This window comes from Photinus pyralis, unplaced genomic scaffold (assembly GCF_008802855.1).
Source record: "Photinus pyralis isolate 1611_PpyrPB1 unplaced genomic scaffold, Ppyr1.3 Ppyr1.4_LG2, whole genome shotgun sequence".
Taxonomy (NCBI): Eukaryota; Metazoa; Arthropoda; class Insecta; order Coleoptera; family Lampyridae; genus Photinus; species Photinus pyralis.
In genome coordinates, this window is record NW_022170403.1 from 39,347,881 (window position 1) to 39,368,001 (window position 20,121).

Consider the following 20,121-nt stretch of genomic DNA (forward strand, 5'->3'; position numbering starts at 1 on the left):
AATAAGATGATCATATGCATAATCCCCATCCAATGTTCATCTTTCAATAATACCTATACAAGTTAAAAAGTCTACGCACGTATGTTGATGAGACGATAGTATCTTTCCAATGCGTAACAATTATCGTAATTGCGTTTGTTGCTGCATTCTCATCGAAGTTGCCCAAAAATTGAGAGAGACCTGAGATGGAAAAAGAACAGAAGAATAATTGAATATTTAAGCATCAACAATTACCCATATATTTTAAAAGTAGCGACATCTGAGCGGACTCACTTGTCATAACTGGCGTATGCAGAACCTTATTACCTACAGGAAGAGCACAAGATTTAGGATTTAGGTCCAGTGTATTAAAGCAATCGATTTCGCACTTTCTCCGATGAAATTGGTGAATGAATATAGATTGCGCTCTATCAACTTAACCAAAAAGGGAGTATGATAGGATAACTACAAAATCTATTTCCTCATCTACATCAAAGCAATGTGTTTCCAGTTTTCTCGATGAAATTAGTGAATGCTCTTAATCTTCACTTGAACTTAATAACTATAATAATCAAGATAAGACGGAGATGGGGACAGATAGAACACAAAATTTAACGCATGTGTATCCAAACAATGTGTTTGGAAGATTCCTCGATGAAATTTGTGAATGAATAAAGATTTTGCTTTACCAACCAAAAAGGGAATATGATAGGAAAACGAAAAATGTCAAATTTGATTAAGTAGTTGAAATTGCAAAAAAAATCGTGCTGTAATTCTTGGCCGAACAATGGAAGTGATCAAAATTTCACGAAATTTGTGTTCTTTAGGTATTTAAGAACAATATTACTTTTTCAACACAACCCCTGAAACGAAAGTTATGCGCATCAGAGCACTGTTAGTTCAGGTAAGGTAGGAAATTCGGAAGAGCGTAAGTGCAAACCCTGGTGCAAACTATACGTAAGTAATTTGAAAATTAAATTCTGATTTCCGCGATAAAATTAATCAGCCCACTGCGATTTTTGAAAATAGTTATCCAGATTATGCCCCCTTATCTTTTTTAAAGGTAGTTTTAGTGGTTTTGAGAATAATCGATTCATCCAAATATTAATTTGTGAAATTTAATTTAAATTTTCCAAAATTGAATTGAAGTTTTTGCGTATAAGATTATTATTATTATTTATTATTATCCCTCTCTTGTTTTGGGCCCTCAACAGGCATGCGCCCAATTACAGAGTGACCCGCATAATGCTATTTAGAGGTGCCTCTGCAGAAGGTCTTAAGTTGGTCTATACTACTCCGGTATTTACCTTACGAATTAGGAAAACTGCAGGAAAACCTAATTCGGAGTAGCCGGTAGAATGCTCGGAACTGGTCTACGGTAATTTCCATCTCCCCCACAGATGAAAAATTCACCTCAACCCAGGTTCGAACACCCGACCTCCGGATTTATAACCCAATGCTCTACCACTGAGCCATAAATCCGATGCTAGAATTTATATTATGTAGTCATTTGTTCTTGTTTTCCCAGATGCAATCACAACTCTGGAAAGAGGGCCTTCGGGCGTTGCAACTGTAACCCACAGTAAAGTCTAACGGCTTTAGATCTATTTTTCAGTCAACGATCTGGAGACCCCGGCTGGCGGCGGCCATGCTACTGAACCACCCTTTCCAATCCATCTATTAGCCGAGGTATTACGACACCTCGTACGACACGGAGAGGAGCAGCAACTTTGCCTCTATATGACTATCCAAGTAAGTAAGTACTGTTCTGTAAACTACATCAGGCGGACGTTTTGTTTGATATATAAATGCTCACAGTAATGTTGGGTCGCCCTGTATATGACACATTTCAATTAGTCTTTAAGCGTAAATGTGGTTGTTTATTTGATATTAAACGCAATGCCGATAATTTCATTTGAATTTGGGATCAATTTTATTTTGTTCCGGAAATATTTAATGTTGTTAATTTTGTTTAAATAATTGCCTTGCATTTTGTTTATTTAAACGTGAAGTTATTACATGTTAAAAGTTTATTCTTTTGTAAAAACGTTTTCCCCAGACGTTGGGATAAGAAATTCGTTAGCGGCCCGAATTATTTAAATTTCAAGATAAGCACGTGTTATCACTGTAGATAAACACAGGTGTTTAGTAATCGAAGACAACGCAGTAACCTGTTAAGGACGAAGGAAGGAAAGAAAACTGAAAGAGAAGAATGTTGTAAATAGACGAAGCAGAAGGGAAACGAAGTCTTTTTTGGTGGTGAACGTTAATCGTTTTTTTTTTGTTTGAAGAAGGTTTTTGGTGTTCAACAGTTCAGCCATATTTGCGCGAGACAGTCAGTCTTGCCAGTTATACAGTTTTGTAGATGAAAGTTAGAGAGTCTTAAAGAAGATGTTATGAAACCGTCCATGTAAAAGTGAATGTTCGAGTTAGGCCAAGCGTTGGTGTTGTTACGTTTACTAAAAGTTAGTCGGAGTGTTGTGTTTATCAAGCGTTTTTCGCTTATGTGAACCTTTCTGTATGGTTTGTCAGCACCCATTAAAGGGAGTTTTTTCCACCACCAAAGAAGCAGTTTTACATCAGTCATTACATCGAACCTAATGTCGTCTAAATCAAGGTTCAAATGCAATTAAAGTAAGGAGTGTCATCAAAGAGTAACAAAAATCACTCCAACCCCATTTAGAGGAACGATGGATCATGTTCAAAAATAAAGAAGTATCATTACAGAAGCATCATCAATTTGATGTTTGTGTGTTCGTGTATCAAAATTTTTAAGGTTTCTAAAAATTGTCAAAAATTTATATATAATTCAAAAGGTTTCTAAAGCAATGATATTTATGTACCTACTTATTTTATGTTATATTCAAAAAAAAAACCTAAAACTTTCCATAAAATGTAGCCGCCTATTGAAATACCTACCCACATTTGCGTGCCTGAAATGTTTATTAAATGCATCTCAATTATGTATTAACTTCAAACTTTTGCGATCAATCTTTCGTAAAACGTATAAAAGGCTGAACGATCACAATTTTAGCTACAGAAATGGAGATGTCAAGCAAGACAACGCCGGCGTACTTCGATAAGTTAAAACAAATTTCCCAATTAAATGGATTTGTACTGCGGAGTAAGATGCGAAATGGTGAAAAATGTGTCCAATTTGTTTACCTGTTTGCTATGTATCTATACGCTGTACTATTTTTTTACCGAAGCTGGAATTTCGACAGTGATGAAATAGATGACTTTATATACGGCGCTGTGATAGCCAATAGTAGGTATACGTATAGTAACAACACGAACTTTTTACTTACCACACATTGTACTTAGTGATACCGCGAAGTACAATATTAAGGATACACAGGTCCAAACTGGCAGATTTGTTGAAGTCATTGGAAAATGCGAACAATTATAAAATCAAAAGGGTGTTTGAGTTACGCAAGGAACTAGAACGTGCGTTATCCACAGCGGTAAGTTTCGGCTCTTAAACTTATAATGGGTCGTCGTAAATTACAAATAACATTTTAAGAGTTCAATATTCATACCAATGGGAATTGGATCTTTCTTGGTTACTGTCATTATATGGTTCTTGACAAAGAAGCCTGGAAGCCTCCCTTTCGGTTCAATGCCTTCCTGGGCCCTAAATTACAGTTTTTCCATGTGCCTAATAATTCAACTAATTTTGTTCGCATGCATGGGCCTAGATTATGTCTTAACCGATACTATAAAGTTGTGCCTAATGCTACAACTGCAAATACATTTTAAATACTTACGAGTGAGTATTAATGAGGTGATGGATGATGCAAAAGAGGATTTTTGCTGCGAGAAAAACATAGATCCAGCCTTAGTTGACCAACACAGTGTCCCATGGTTATATCAACATGGGCAAATGAAGAAAATCATTTCGCATTACCAGTACGTTATTAAAATTGCGAATGAAGCGGAGACAATATTCAACAAGTCTGTACTGGCCAGCTTCGTGAATTTGTCATTTCTAATTTGTGCCGAGTTACTTCGCCTGACAAGTGTAAGTCGACTGACAAATAAAAAATAAAAATGCTCATTTAGTGTGAATGTATTGTATAGGTCCCAACGTTTAGTCTACAATTCTGGAAGATGTGTGTCTATGTGCTTGCAGCGTGCACGTATTTCTTCGGGGATTGCTTTTTTACACAACGCGTAATTACAGAAAATGAATATCTTGTTGATTCCTGTTATGACGTTGATTTTGTTGGCAGCAATTTACCATTTCAAAAATGTTTGCTTCTCTTTATGGCACGGACACAAAAGTCGGTAGTATTCACAATCGGAAAGTTTGCCCCAGTTACGATGGTTACCATGATTACCGTAAGTGAAAATCAAAATTCTTTCTGTTTTTAAGATTGTTCTTTTTAGATCCTAAAGGCGTCGTTCTCGTACTTTACACTGCTTCAAAAAAGACAAAATCGTGCAAGCACCTAATCACCACCCCCAAGTGGAGCTGCAGATTTGAGGATGTTAAATTTCAATTTGACAACTGCACAAAAAAAATATCTACTATGTACACTTTCACATAAACACAAAACAGCAGTAGTACCTATGGTCAATGATCCTGGCCAGATATTTTGCAGATGTGGGCAACGAGAAAGCAAAAAGCGGTGTAGATTTGGGGTTTGAACGATTATGATTTGATGAGTACGTGTTTGAAACGGTTTTGACTTATTAAGGATCCTCAGATCCTTTATAGTTTTGTATTGTCGTCCGTCCGTCCGTCCGTCCGTCCGTCCGTCCGTGTGCGCTCTAACTCTTTTTAAAAGTGGCCGATTGTGTTGAAATTTGGTATACGGGTACGTTGGACATTAAGAACGGACGCTATTGATTTTCAGGAAGCTGGTTCAACAGGAACAAAAGTTATACAACTTCGAGTGAATCGGGAACAGGAAAAACTGCGAACTCAATATAATAAAAATTAACATATTTCATTCCCTAGGTCATGTATCGAGTTCGGATTTTCGCTAGATTATTCCCTATGACTCTTAGATGTGTAACAATTCAATATAACTCTTCTCTGTGGTCTCGGTCAAAAATTTTAGAGCAAAATGTACCCAGAATTATTCTTTACACATGAATTTAGAGTTGTAAAAGCTTTCAAACGCATTATCTTGATGCTGAAAGAGTTGATAACGTGCACGTTTGATAACCGCATGTGTGTGATTCAAAAATGTTAAATTATTTTTCTGAAGCCACATGGATTTTGATCAAAATATGTCAAAATCGTTAATTATGCACCAAGATCGTTGGGAAAAAGACTACGCGCATTATCTCAATGCCCAAGACATGAATTTGATGCATTTTTTGCGACCACGTGGATTTTGATCAAAACATGTCAAAATCGTTATTTATGCACCAAGATCGTTGGGAAAAGACTAGGCGCATTATCTCAATGCCCAAGACATGACTTTGATTCATTTTTGGCGACCACGTGGATTTTGATCAAAACATGTCAAAATCGTTATTTATGCACCAAGAGCGTTGGGAAAAAGACTAAGCGCATTATCTCAATGCCGAAGACATGAATTTGATGCATTTTTGGCGACCACGTGGATTTTGATCAAAACATGTCAAAATCGTTATTTATGCACCAAGAGGGTTGGGAAAAAGACTAAGCGCATTATCTCAATGCCCAAGACATGAATTTGATGCATTTTTGGCGACCACGTGGATTTTGATCAAAACATGTCAAAATCGTTATTTATGCACCAAGATCATTGGGAAAAAGACTAGGCGCATTATCTCAACGCCCAAGACATGAATTTGATGAATTTTTGGCGAAAACGTGGATTTTGATCAAAACATGTCAAAATCGTTATTTATGCACCAAGATCGTTGGGAAAAAGATTAAGAGCATTATCTCAATGATCTAAACATGAATTTGATCTATTTTTATGGACCACATGGATTTTGATCAAAACATGTCAAAATCGTTATTTATGCACCAAGATCGTTTGGAAAAAAACCAAGAGCATTATCTCAAAGCCCAAGACATGAATTTGATGCATTTTTGTTAACTATAAAATGTATTTTGTAAGATTAAAATAAATTGTCGTTAAAAGTGATTGTAATACTGAGGATCCTTCGATATTTCGTTGTATCGGTTTATTCTTATTGTAGGTACCTGTTGGCCGATGCCGACTTGTATTTCTCACGTCAATTGTGGACGAGTTGTAATTGCCCTTGTACTAGCAACAATGTAGTACTAATTATATAACAACAACGGTCAAGCCAACAATGTGTACCACGTTGGGGCCCAGATTGCACCAACGCCACTTTATAGTACTTTTAATTTGCTCCAACTTCACAGGTGTGTTAGTGAAGTCGTGTATTTTACCCTTAGTCAATAAATAAATTGAAATAAGTAGTCTTTTTCATTTTTACAAAAAAATTTTCAAAAGAAGACGAGGCAGTAGTGTTAAAGATCTCAAAGAAAGATATTATACATTACATTTTTTTAGCAACTTCAACCCCTGCATCGTTTCTCAATCTAATTAGTGTATAAAGGCGCGTACAGACATGCAACAAAACATCGTAACGTAAGACCGGTGCGTAACAAATTTGGACGCAACTTTGCAACAGCGTAACGGTGTAACATCGTAACATTTCGGCGTCCCATCCGTTGTCGGTATTTCATCGTCGCATCAAAGGGATGTTACGCGTTCATGTTGCACGTGGTATATGCATGTTTGTACCACTTTGCGAACGTTTCCTATTTAACTTGTCAATTCACTTTAGGGCGTACTGCAGTTGAACATGGAGTGGACGGAGAATACTGTGCTAAACTTTATTGAAGTGTAGGTACAGAAAAAAAGAGATTTTGTGGGATACTAAACACCCCTTTTATTATAATCAAATTTTAAAAAAACGACGCATAGGTAGAAATTGCGCAAGAGGTCAAAATCACGACTAAATAGTGCATTACAATACAAGCTGCAGCAGCAACGTCCATTCTAACAAGAAAATTAAGAAACTGATGGGATGGCAATATGTTTCGCGTCAATGTTACAGAGCGGTGTTCTGTTGCACCTCACAATCCAATCACACCGTAACTTCGTCCTGCAACCAAAAATGTTGCAGAGCGGAGTTACGGTACGATGTTCTGTTGCATCTCTGTACGCGCCTTAAGAACGGTAAGAGGTATTTATTAAGGCGCGTACAGACATGCAACAGAACATCGTAACGTAACACCGGTGCGTAACAAGTTTGGAGGCAACTTTGCAACAGCGTAACGGTGTAACATCGTAACATTTCGGCGTCCCATCCGTTGTCGGTATTTAGTCGTCGCATCAAAGGGATGTTACGCATTGATGTTGCACGTGGTATATGCATGTTTGTACCATTTTGCGAACTTTTCCCATTTGAATTGTGGATTCACCTTAAGGCGCGTACAGACATGCAACAAAACATCGTAACGTAACACCGGTGCGTAACAAATTTGGGCGCAACTTTGCAACAGCGTAACGGTGTAACATCGTAACTTTTTGGCGTCCCATCCGTTGTCGGTATTTCATCGTCGCATCAAAGGGATGTTACGCGTTCATGTTGCACGTGGTATATGCATGTTTGTACCACTTTGCAAACGTTTCCTATATTTAAATTGTCAATTCACTTTTGGGCGTACTGCAGTTGAACATGGAGTGGACGGAGAATGCTGTGCTAAACTTTATTGAAGTGTACAGAAAAAAAGAGATTTTGTGGGATACTAAACACCCCTTTTATTATAATAAAATTTAAAAAAAACGACGCATGGGTAGAAATTGCGCAAGAGGTCAAAATCACGCACTTAATAGTGATTACAATACAAGCTGCAGCAGCAATTAAGAAACTGATGGGACGGTAATATGTTTCGCGCCAATGTCACAGAGCGGTGTTCTGTTGCATCTCGCAATCCAATCACACCGTAACTTCGTTCTGCAACCAAAAATGTTGCAGAGCGGAGTTACGTTACGATGTTCTGTTGCATGTCTGTACGCGCCTTTAGTGCGTACTGCAATTTATTGAATATGGAGTGGACGAAAGACGCTGTGCTAAGTGAAGTGTACAGAAAAAAAAAGATTTTGTTAGATAATAAGCACTCCTTTTATTATAATAAAATTTAAAATACGAGGCGTGGGTAGAAATTGCCCCAAACAAAAAAAATTAGAAACTGATGGGACGGTAATATGTTACGTGCCAGTGTTACAGAGCGATGTGTTGTTGCACCTCGCAATCCAATGACACCGTAACGTCGTGCTGCAACGAAAAATGTTGCAGAGCGAAGTTACGTTACGACGTTCTGTTGCATGTCTGTACGCGCGTTTTACAGTTTCATACGGCTAGGAAGAAGAGTATAGTCGTTACTGGGAACCAAAACAAGGATGGCCGATGATTTCCTATTCGAATTTGGCACTGAGATCCATCGTGGTGTAGGGTACGTGAGGGGGGGTTTTGTCATGGTGCAAATGAACTCCCTCTGTTAACCAGCGCTTTGCTTTGTTCCGTAAAGCTCGACGTGCATTTGTTAAGGTCTTGCCGCGTCGATTGTTGTACCTGATAGTCGATCAGCAGAAAGCATTTCCTGTCCCAGAATACCAAAGCCATCCTTCCTCGTTGACGGTGTTTGCTTGAATTTTTTACCACTTGGAGAACTGGAATGCCGCCATGTTGTTTGTTCCTTGGCGTGAAGTCGTCCTTTACAAATGAATCTAAAAATTCCTCGCAGAAACTCACGAGCACTTTCATTGAAAATAGAAACAAGTATACATTGTGCACAATACTCTCGTGAAAATATAGCGCATTTTTTTAAACCGAAATAGCTTAGTAAATGTTTGGGTTATAAAATAGTATCATGATGATATGTGTCGCCCAGTCGATTCATTTTACCTTTGAGAGTACTTTCCTCCGACACTTCGAGATATTAGCTCTGAAAGTTTTGACATCACCAATGGAAAAAGAGTCGCGCGGGAAAGTTATAGTTTGTACGAACCAATTTATTTCGATTATTTCGACACTCCATTAGAAGAAAGTTATATGCACGTTTCACTTTCAAAAACAGCGCATCTCAGGAAATAATTCCCCTTCAGACAGCGAAATTTGATGGCCGTCTGGTATAGGATAACTATTGCAAACAGGACTCTAGCACCATTCTCCTAGAAGTTCAAAACGGCAGAAGTGGGCCCGGACGGACGGAAAAACGCAATTTTCCACTTGCTTTTTATTAACGATCCTCGAAATCGTTTGCTGTCTGTCTGCCTGTCCGTCTGTCGCCCCTGTCTGTGCGCCTGTTTGTCCGTCTGTCTGTATGCCCAAGTGTAATTATAGCTTTTAAAAAATAATTCCAGTGTTTTTTGTGTACCCTTTTGTACCTATAATATACAGGGTGTTTTTTTGGGAGCTTTAGTTAAACGTTTCTGGGAAAGTAAAATAGGTAGGTTTTTGAAAAGTTGAACTTAGGAGTTACTCTGAAGGCCGAATCGTTGTAAAATATTTTCAAAATGGCCGCACTTCCGGAAACACCGGAAGTAGATAGTAACTTCGTTATTTTAAATGCCAACCCGCATTTTTTATTGCATTTTTGGATTCTACGTGAAATTTCAATCCTTTTGATACCCATATGTCGATATCTGCGATTTATGGTTTTTAAGTTATTTTGACTTTAAGAAAAAAAATTGCGGATGCAGATGGTACCTTGATAATTGATTACTTGAAAACGGTTGTAGTCATGGCAACCCATTTTTATCAGTGCATAAAGAATGAATAGGGCTTTCTTTTGGTGCACTTAAAAAAAAGTTAAGTTGCGTACAACCGCACCTATGGAGATCCAAATTTAAGAAACTTTAAAGTTTATACACTCAGTTTTTTTAAATGGAATGACCCTGTTCTTATTATTGCATGAGATAGAGAATCGAAATTGGCATATTTTGATATTACATGTTCCTATAGCTATCTTTAACAGTTTCTGACTTATTCCCATTTTATTGAATTGACACTATTTTTTTCGAATTTTCTTTTTAGTAGTCGGCCATGATTTTAAAACAATCGAATTTTAAACAAATCTAGTGACACTAATCCGTCACCTACCTGTTATAGGTGAACATAGGTTTTTCAAAAATCGAAAAATGACTCGGAGTGGTTTCATCTATTTTGGAATTTAATAAATTGTTATTTATGGTAAAATGGACAGAATCGCGACACGTGGTTGCCGTACATTCATTCGAACACTGGAACGAAATTGTATCAATTTTGGAAATGTTGTACCCCCAAATGCACTACAAACCGTTGAAGCACAAGTGATACAAAGCTCTACAACAGAATATTTAAGAGAATGAATTGAATTGCAAATGCAAGATTAACAAAATAAATTCAACGCAAAATATAAAAAACTTCGTTGAAACATTTTTGGTATGGAATTGTTGCTAGAACAGATATCACATTACCTCTCTTAATTTCCAGACTTGTTTAAGAAATTCAGTTGAACGACTGTCTAGATTTTTCAAAAATTTTCCATCCTATATCCTTAACAAAAAACTTATTTATTAATGAATTAATTAGGCTACAATAAATGATATTAACGAATCCATTCCTTGATTTGTTTAAAATTCGATTGTTCTAAAATCATGGCCAACTACTAAAAAGAAAATGCGAAAAAAATCGCATCAATTCCTAGATCAATTCAATGAAATGGGAATAAATCAGAAACTGTTAAAGATAGCTATAGGAATATGTAATATCAAAATATGCCAATTTCGATTTTCTATCTCATGCAATAATAAGAACAGGGTCATTCCATTTAAAAAAATTGAGTTTATAGACTTTAAAGTTTCTTAAATTTGGATCTCCATAGGTGCGGTTGTACGCAACTTAACTTTTTTTTAAGTACACTAAAAGAAAGCCCTATTCATTCTCTATGCACTGATAAAAATGGGTTGCCATGACTATAACCGTTTTCAAGTAATCAATTATCAAGGTACCATCTGCATCCGCCATTTTTTTTCTTAAAGTCAAAATAACTTAAAAACCATAAATGGCAGATATCGACATATGGGTATCAAAAGAATTGAAATTTCACGTAGAATCCAAAAATGCAATAAAAAAATAGGGGTTGCCCTTTAAAACAACGGAATTACTACCTACTTCCGGTGTTTCCGGAAGTGTGGCCATTTTGAAAATATTTTACATCGATTCGGCCTTCAGAGTAACTCCTAAGTTCAACTTTTCAAAAACCTACCTATTTTACTTTCCCAGAAACGTTTAACTAAAGCTCCCAAAAAAACACCCTGTATACCTAGTAACTAAACAATAATCATAATAACCTATAACGTGGCTCGCATCCTTCCACCAAATGTACAATATAAAACAAACAATTCTGACTTTTTTTAAAGTCGAAAAATTAAACACACGTTGTACCAATTTTTCGTCCTTATTATTATACATGTGTCATAATGTCCATGTACCAAGGTATGGACTCTAACGTCCCGTCCTAGGCTATGATCTGTGTCCCATTTGTCCCAATCTCCGCGTCCCATTGTCTGCGTCCCAATATTTGCGTCATACTATCCGCGTCCCAATTGTCTACGCCCTAATGTCCGCGTTCTATTGTCTGCGTCCTACTGTCTGGCGGCCTAATGTCCGGCCACCACAATGTTTTAATGTGCTATAATAACATTTTTATTCATTTAACTTTGTACAAATACTCAACAAACCGTATTTTACTAATATATTTAGACAACTTGTTTAATAGGCATTCTTTTAGTCTATCTTTACACACTGTGTCGGTTTTGCTCACGATACACAAGTTTTGCTATGCAACTTTCATTTTGACATATGCTTTATATACCTCACAAATGAAACTTCTATTGTTGTTATTACAGCAAATCGACTATTGTATACCCGACTGTAATAATTGTGCAGCGATAACAAAAATGAGTCAAGAGGAGCAAAGGCAACTTCAGTCGTGCTAAGTACTTTGGGGGGTTGCACATAATAAAAATCCGATACAACTCAATACCGAACGACCCTCAAGATCTTCGCGCACCCATCATTTTTACACACCTTAAGAGATCGATTTTGTCGCACCAGATCGGCATAGTTTGTAGAACAAATTTTTTGAATTTACATTACATTTAAATATCTCAACAAATTTTTTGATTCGGCATTGGTTTTGCTTAGATTCGAGGTTGTAGTGCATAAATAAGTACATTGTGCAAATAACACTGACCCTACATACAACATTTCATTTAAATATTTTAACAAATAAAGAAATTGGATTGTGCAAACACACCTGAACCTTACAATGAAAATCAACAGTTTGGTTGCGCATGCGCAAATTCTCGTCTGTAGAGTTACTTGAAATTTAAGGAATAGGTATGTACTAATACAGAAAATCAGACATTCATATATTCTTTGTAACAAAAGAAATCCTTTTTTTTTGGAGGTTTGGGAAGTTTCTGGACTGTCACTTTTTGGCTCGTTAGTCTACGTAGGTAGCGACCTTTCTTATATCTTTAAAAACATGTGTACCAATTTTCAAAGTGATCGGACATTTCTATACAAAGTTGCCGTGCACACGAACAGACAGATGGACAGACAGACAGCATTGCAAATTTATAAACGATCTCGGGGATCGTTAATAAAATTTTACATACTAACAAAGTAACCCAAAGAAATTGAACATCGAAAGTAGATATATCTTCATTTTGACCAAAGTTAGAGATACGTGTACACAGTTTTTTTTTAGTATTATTTATATCAGGAGTGGAACGTTACCTACTTGAGACTTAGGGAAATTTTTGAAAACCCTTCACCAAATGAATTTCCTTTTGTAAGGCAATAATCAAGACGAACCGCATATTTTGAGCATTTGCGTAACTCTGTGTGAAAAGTGCTTAGGAATTCATGTCATAGATTGTGAAAGAATTGTGAAAACGAAACAAATTAGTTTATTTTAAATATAATGTTAATGCACATTTACCAATGAAAATAAAAACCTCTGTAATCTAAAATCCACTATTTTTGTAAGAAGGGGAACGGAATGAAAAGTTGTCCACGGACTATATAGGCCCCACGTTGGGCGACAAATAATAATGCTGTGTGCATTTGCAAGCGCTTCGAGATGTTATCTTGGTGCTCAGGCAATAATACTGGACTTCTCTACCTTGATATATTATAATGTACTATTATACAACTTTTATATTTATACCTATATTTTGACAATAGTAAGTACATCTTGTATAATAACAAGCAAATTATCATATTATTATTTTCACATTGGGCGGGCACTGGATTGCCTCGGATTGGCAATGGAAGAACAAAAGTCGCGACCACTGGTCTCAGTGGCCGTTTTAAGGGTAAGGTTGGTTTCCCAGTTCTACTGAGCTTACTGGCCGTTTCGACGCTGCTTACATTTGCGTCGGATGGCTCGTTGTTGTGTTGATTGGACGAACCGCGCTGACCAATAACATGACATTTTGTGGCCGGTCCGTGCAGAACGCAGCTGGCGTATCCGTAGGCCAGAAAGACCGTACATAAAACACCAAAACAAAAATCTAGCTAGCTCTTTAGGTACATTTATTTATTAGCACGGCACAAAACTTCTCCCCGGCACAGAGGAGAAATTCGACTCTGCTCTCAGTTCACCTGTTAAATTCTAACAGATAGTGGGCCAGACCAAATACCTTAAACTCCAAACTGATCTGCAAATTTTGAATAATTAAAATGGACCGTGGGCAAGCATCTAATGAAAACACGTAAATTAGAAATGAAGTCGTTAGAATGAAATACACGGAAAATTAATGTGAAAATTACAAAAGTGCGATTTAATCGTAACACACAAAAGGAAAATGATACCAACACACAAATAATTATTACAAAAGACTAAAATTAAGATTTAACTACTTATGTACATTACTTGTCCGGAAATTGTAATCAAAATAAAAAAGGGATCCGTACACAGTTCACAAAAAATTACAATTTTCAATTAACACACTAACGACCGGGAAATCGCAGCATCTTCACTGCAGGTAGACAAGTACGAGCCAAATAAAAAAAGAACTCAACTTCAAATTCAGTCACGTTGACAAACTTTCAATGCTGGCTGTCGCTTCAACATAAATAATCCACGATGGAACTCGCAAAAAGCGAAATAAATTCTTCTATGAAACGTAACTCTGAAATTAAATTAACCGCACTTTGGTCCTAAACTTGGCGTAAAGCCGATTTTAAAAACTTCAACGAAACGTAGTTCCTCTCTCAACGTGGCAAAAGACGATTTAAAACTTCTATGAAACGTAGTTCTTCGTTGACTGTAGCTAAAACGCCCCGCTTTTTCTTGTTAACTTCATATTTAAGGCGAAACCCTTTTTCCGAAAATCAAAATTACATCAACCAATTATTATACACAGTTGACTATCCCCTCAACGTACCTTACTAGACCACAAAATACAGGTCGAATAATTTTTATAAATCAATTTGTTATCATACATTAAGAGACTTAAATTCTAGGAAAGTGTTATTTTTTCAGAAAACACTACGAAAATATTACCTAAAACCCGCACATTCAAGATAGAAATATAGCTGCGACCAAATATCGTGAATGAGGCACCAGTGTACAAATTTTGAACGAAATCAGCAAAAGAAACTCAAAAATTATTGAGTTCACACATCAGATAGACGGGCGGATGTTACTAATGTACATACTACAAAAATCGTAGATAGGTACATGCGCATTTGCGCGGTTATATGTTACTATTGACTGGCGCTATAGTACAATGTATAGGTATTTGAACATTTTGTTGGATTCCCATTAAAAATTAAATTAAAAATGACACATTACTGGCGAGGAAATATTGAAGTACAAGGCCCCGCCCTTTGGGGCCGAGTACTTTAATTTCCGAGTCAAGTAGTGCCATTTTACTGACAAGTGTTGTATTTTACCCGAAATCGTTAATATAAAATTTCAATTTTCATATAGAACATTTGATTAATTAACCAGTCTGGCAGTGATGACAGGAGTCATTATAGACATTTAGCAATGTGGCAGGTGCGGCCGGAAAAGTGACAGGTGCGGCCGGTAAAGTGACAGGCGGCAGGAAAAGTAGTCAGGTCTGCTTCCGTCATGGAAACTAACGGTTTCATGACGATTTTTGGTAAAATATCTTGTGGTCCATACAATTTACAGTTACTATCTTAGAAACTTTAGTAGCGCGGCGCTAGGTCAACACACAAAAAAATGAGAGAAATTTATGGGAACAAGTTTTCAAAATGAAGACCTTAGAAACCTTCCACAGTTGCATTTTAATCAAATGCTTCATTACTTTAGGACCAATTATTTCCCTATCCCTACAAAATATTCTTCAACAGCTACATAATTTCATACAACTTGGCAAGAGATTTTCCCTCAATTTTTGTTAGGTGTTTGATTCAACAGTAGAACATTATCACCAAACGAAAGGAACTTTCGGGCCAATAATTTTTCATTCACCAAGAAACCGAATGCGATTAACAAAGGATCGTGGCGGTACAAACAATACGTACACTTCCGTACATAGGAAGTCATGGTACAATATTCGCGGTATGAACTTCTAATCACATTATCACTATTGCGTTTTTGATATATGTAGAGCCATAAGTGTTACTCAAATTTATATTACTAGCTCCATGGAGTGCTTGCATTTTGTGTTTGCGGCAATCGTTCTTAATCATATATATTTTATAAACCTACGCGCAAATTTATAATATACTGGAGACAAGGTCGCGTAAAGAAATAATATTTTATTGATATTCATGGATCCAAAAGTTTCTACAAAATGTAACCGCCTATTGGAATAACTTACATTTACGTTCCCGAAATGTTTATTAGGTAGATGCATTTAAATTATGTATAAAGGAACTTCTAACTTTTTCGATAAATTTTTCGTGATTCGTGAAAAGGATGAGAGCTCACGTATACCTAACTTTAATAATATTTTAGTCGCCCGTAAAAGTGATGTCAAAAAATTCCCCAATTAAACGGATGTAGGTACCTACCCATTTGTAATGGTGAATTATTCTTTAACCAAAAATGGAGTTTCCAAGACAAACTTGAGGATTACGCAGCATGTGTTATGTAAGTATGCAAATGTTTAATTGGAAGAAAAGAGGGGACTAAATTCCAATCCAAATAAATCAAGGGTCTAAAATGTTTCGTTTGCAAGCTATGCCTCCGAAACTTAACATAAATAGATAATATCTACACTATCGGGTAAGTACAAAATGACTAGGAAATGCGAAAGTGCCTCGTCTGACGTCTGTTCAGGTCTCGAGCGAAAAATATTGTAACGGAAATGCTCCAGACATGACGTCGCCTTTGGCGCTCTGGAATTTTCTACGCGCGCGATAGTGGGATTATTCGAGAATGTACTGGACTTACATTGCTTGCGTGTATAAATGGTTGCGGACCGAACATCGCGGCAGTCTACTATCGAACGAGTACCTAAACATCGAGCGCGAAAATCTGATATAAATTGCGAAGTGTGAGTGATATAAAGAATCGATATAAATTGTACGGATATTATAGTGTTTTAGTTCTGTTTAATAAATATTGATATAAATCGAACCCGAATTTATAAATCACGTTACAATATGAACATAGTTGTTGGTTACATAATATACAGAGATGTTTTTCTTCCGAGTTACTGCTTGAAATTGGTAATAGGTAGGTATATAGCACGGATTCTTTACATGAGTAAGATCTGGAGACTAGAAAACAAATTCTCAGATCTAGTTTCCAAATCATTAAAACAGAACACAATATTTTCGGAAAATACTCGCAGTAAACAAAATGCTCAATTTTAATAAAATAGTTCCATATAAGTGCTACTTAAAAGCTTTATGGCCGTTTGCACAGACAAATTTAAGTATAGCTTAGCTTAAAATCCATGGCAACCATTGTCTTAACAATCGTTGCTATGGATATTAAGCTACGCTTAAGCTAAGCTTAAAGCTATACTTAAATTTGTCGGTGCAAACGGCCATTAAAGTTGTACTCAATTTTATTTAAATTTACCGCACCTCCTATCAAGTTAATGCCTTTCAGTGTGGGAAGACTGTTTTAATTACTCGAAATCCTGAATTGTACGTCAGTAGTTTTGTGACGCTACAACACTTTGCCATCTGCACAAGAAAGATGGAGGATTATGCCCTACCGTATTTGGTAGCACTTTCAGGCGCCTAGTTGGGAACACAGGATGCACAAAATCAAACAAAGCGTGGATGTGAAAGCGCAGTTAATATTCTATCAAAACCTATGTAAACAATTACCCAGCAAATGCTGAAAAAGTCGACTTTCGTAATGCTTTGAACAACATCGAACTGACCATTTTATTTCGTGCTGTGCGTTCCATTTATAATAATAATGACAGATGTCATTGGAATGCACAATGATTTGTTTCTCTTTATCTTCCCGTGCCGTTAAAGTGATAATTTATATACTCTTACTCTTGAAGAGACACTACTCATTCAAACCTATTAAAACTTCCATTTAACATCTGCTTAAAAAAATATAATTTTGTTCGTTGTTATCCACTTACGCTTTGTCAGTTGTGCGCGATGTATTTAACTTATAGTATAAATAAATTTGAGAAGTTTTTGCTTTTATTGAATGTCATCGAGATTGTTTATAACTTTGTATTGTTGTCTGTTTGTCCGTGTGCCTGACAACTTTGTTTAGGAACGTCCGATCGCTTTAAAAATTGGTACACGTGAATCTACTACCTCCGTAGTTGTAAAAAGATAGATGCATGAAGACTTTCAGGATCGTTCGGTATTTAGTTGTAGGTATATTTAATTTTCTTTTAATTCATTTGATTGAATAAGACAACATTCCTCCTGTAAGTGGAATCTTTGTTAGTTGTACCCCGTAAATTTAATCACTTGAAAAATCGAAAATTGCAGTTATTTTGAATAAAAACTTCGTTCTCGCCACCTGAAAGCTGTGTGTCACTTCTGCTACAAATCCTGGCCACGGGACTGCCTTTCGATTTGTGGTTTGGTCAATAGGGAATTTCAATTGAACATTTAATTTACTAAGAGTTCTGAGTCATGTAATCAATAATTTCGAATATTTGGAGGAACATTTTGTATTTGTGGGATGCGCTATCCACTTGTGAAGATAATTTTTATTTTGCTATTTGGTATTTAGAATAAACCAGTATTTATTTTGGTATCTAAATTGATTCTACTGTTATTACTATCCTCGTATATCTTCTCAATTTTATACGGGGAGAGTGCTCAACCCCATTGGTAAGTAGTGATCCAACTGTGCCTACTGTTGTAGGTTATAACCAGTTATAACGCTCTCCTAAAAGTGCGATTTTTGGTTTGAGCTAGAGGCCGTTCTTCTGTCAAGAAGTTGGCACATTTTTTCTCGTTAAAGGTCGTATATACAAAAAATTAGGAGAGACCGAAAAGTTTCTAAATAAAACAGGAAATTAATTTTTAGCGCATTTTCCAACGAAGTTGGGTGCAATGTCAACTGATATTTATCGAGATATCTTTTTTGAAATTTTAATCACAGACGCTTCTGTTACAGACAAACATAAATGATATTGCAAAAATTAGATGTGCGCATGCGCAGTCAGTGCCAACTTTTTTATTTATCAAGATATTTCTATGAAATTTTAACCATAGATGCCTCTTGTAAAGAAAAACATAGCGTCCATAGCTATGGCCTTTTGGGAAGTACTGATCATTCATGGAAAATGCGCTGAAGTTGGCGAAAACCTTTTTACTTGTTTATTCTATAACCTACCAGTGGGGCACCGAAAAAGGTTCAGGGGTAGAAAATGGAGCCTGACCCCCAAAAAAATCACCCTGTATATTTTCATTGCCATTGATATCACCAATGAAATAAACCCAGCGTAACGTATATTCCAAATTTCAGTACTTTTTGTCATAAAATAGGCCAAAGAATTAGCCCCCTCCGTGTATGTGCATGATATTTAGGAACACCCTGTATACGGGAGAAATATTGAATTTTATATGATAAAAGAAATTTTTTATTCGCTTTGTATTGTTGTTTTCGTCTCCAACGAAACGTGACGTCAGCAATTTTTATTTCTTAGTTCCTTTTCGCGAATGTCAATTAAAATTTTTTAATGGAATTTTACTCAGCACGCAAAACTATATCATTTAACAGTATGATACCTATCAGTGAAAACAGGAAAGTTACACCAGTTGATCTGAGATGCCCTGTATACCTCCTTTTTTTATTATAATACGATATACCTATCATACTGATTTCATACGCTCCTATCAAACTCATTACAACATTACAGCCTCCTATTACCAAATTGTGCACCACAGACGAGGTTAATTTGTTATTGATAATCAGCCCTGTGATGTATCACTAACGTTAAAGTTAAACGCATCTGTCAAACACGTCAATCAGCCCTGTGATGTATCAGAAATTTTGCGTTATTTAGTATAGGCAAAATGACGTTTTTGACAGATAACCTGCACGTTTAGTTTAACGTTTCTGATACATCACAGGGCTGATTGTCTGCTATGCTATGCTACCTTTCTAAGTTTAAATTTCTGTAGGTGACGAATTGTAATTTGTAATTTTCATAAATAAACAAAAATTGTAAAAACCCGTTCATTTCAATAGCGAGGGGGAAGTTTAAAGGAAGGTGTACTTTAGTTTACTCCCGCACCCCCCTATAAAATTGCAACCTTAAAACAGAACAATTGACAAGGGGGATACCCCTTAGCTGAAAGAAATAAAATAATCTCTGAATGAATCTAAAAACCACTTGGTCTGGTATTTTTGGGAGTCACATTTTTGGACCAATGTTTCTAGAAGGAAATTTAACACAGGAAATGTATCAGAATCTATTGAAAGTAATAGACTCTTTGATTATGCAGAGGGGGGGGGGGCACCATGGTCTCTAGACACTTCTCCGCTCGATACCTTTCTTTGGAGACATTTGAGTAACGTATAAGAGTCCACTTGACAACATTATTATGGTCGGTGTTTCTTGTGAGAACTCAGGTCTAGCCTGGTTAACTAATCGCACGGATTAAAATCAAGTAACGATTAGTGTCTGTGTCTGTGTCAAAAAACAAAAAAAAATGGAAATCTAGAGATAGTATGTAATTCAT

General features: G+C 36.4%; 1 protein-coding gene across 1 annotated transcript; it reads left to right on the forward strand.

The window, feature by feature from the left end:
- Positions 1-1,380: 1,380 nt before the first annotated feature.
- On the forward strand, positions 1,381-4,662 carry LOC116164615 (odorant receptor 67a-like). The gene is made up of 6 exons (XM_031478806.1): positions 1,381-1,731; positions 3,014-3,247; positions 3,304-3,443; positions 3,503-4,000; positions 4,060-4,320; positions 4,369-4,662. The coding sequence occupies exons 2-6, from the start codon at positions 3,022-3,024 to the stop codon at positions 4,432-4,434; spliced, it is 1,191 nt and encodes a 396-aa protein (XP_031334666.1). The 5' UTR covers positions 1,381-1,731; positions 3,014-3,021; the 3' UTR covers positions 4,435-4,662.
- The last annotated feature ends 15,459 nt before the right edge of the window (positions 4,663-20,121 follow it).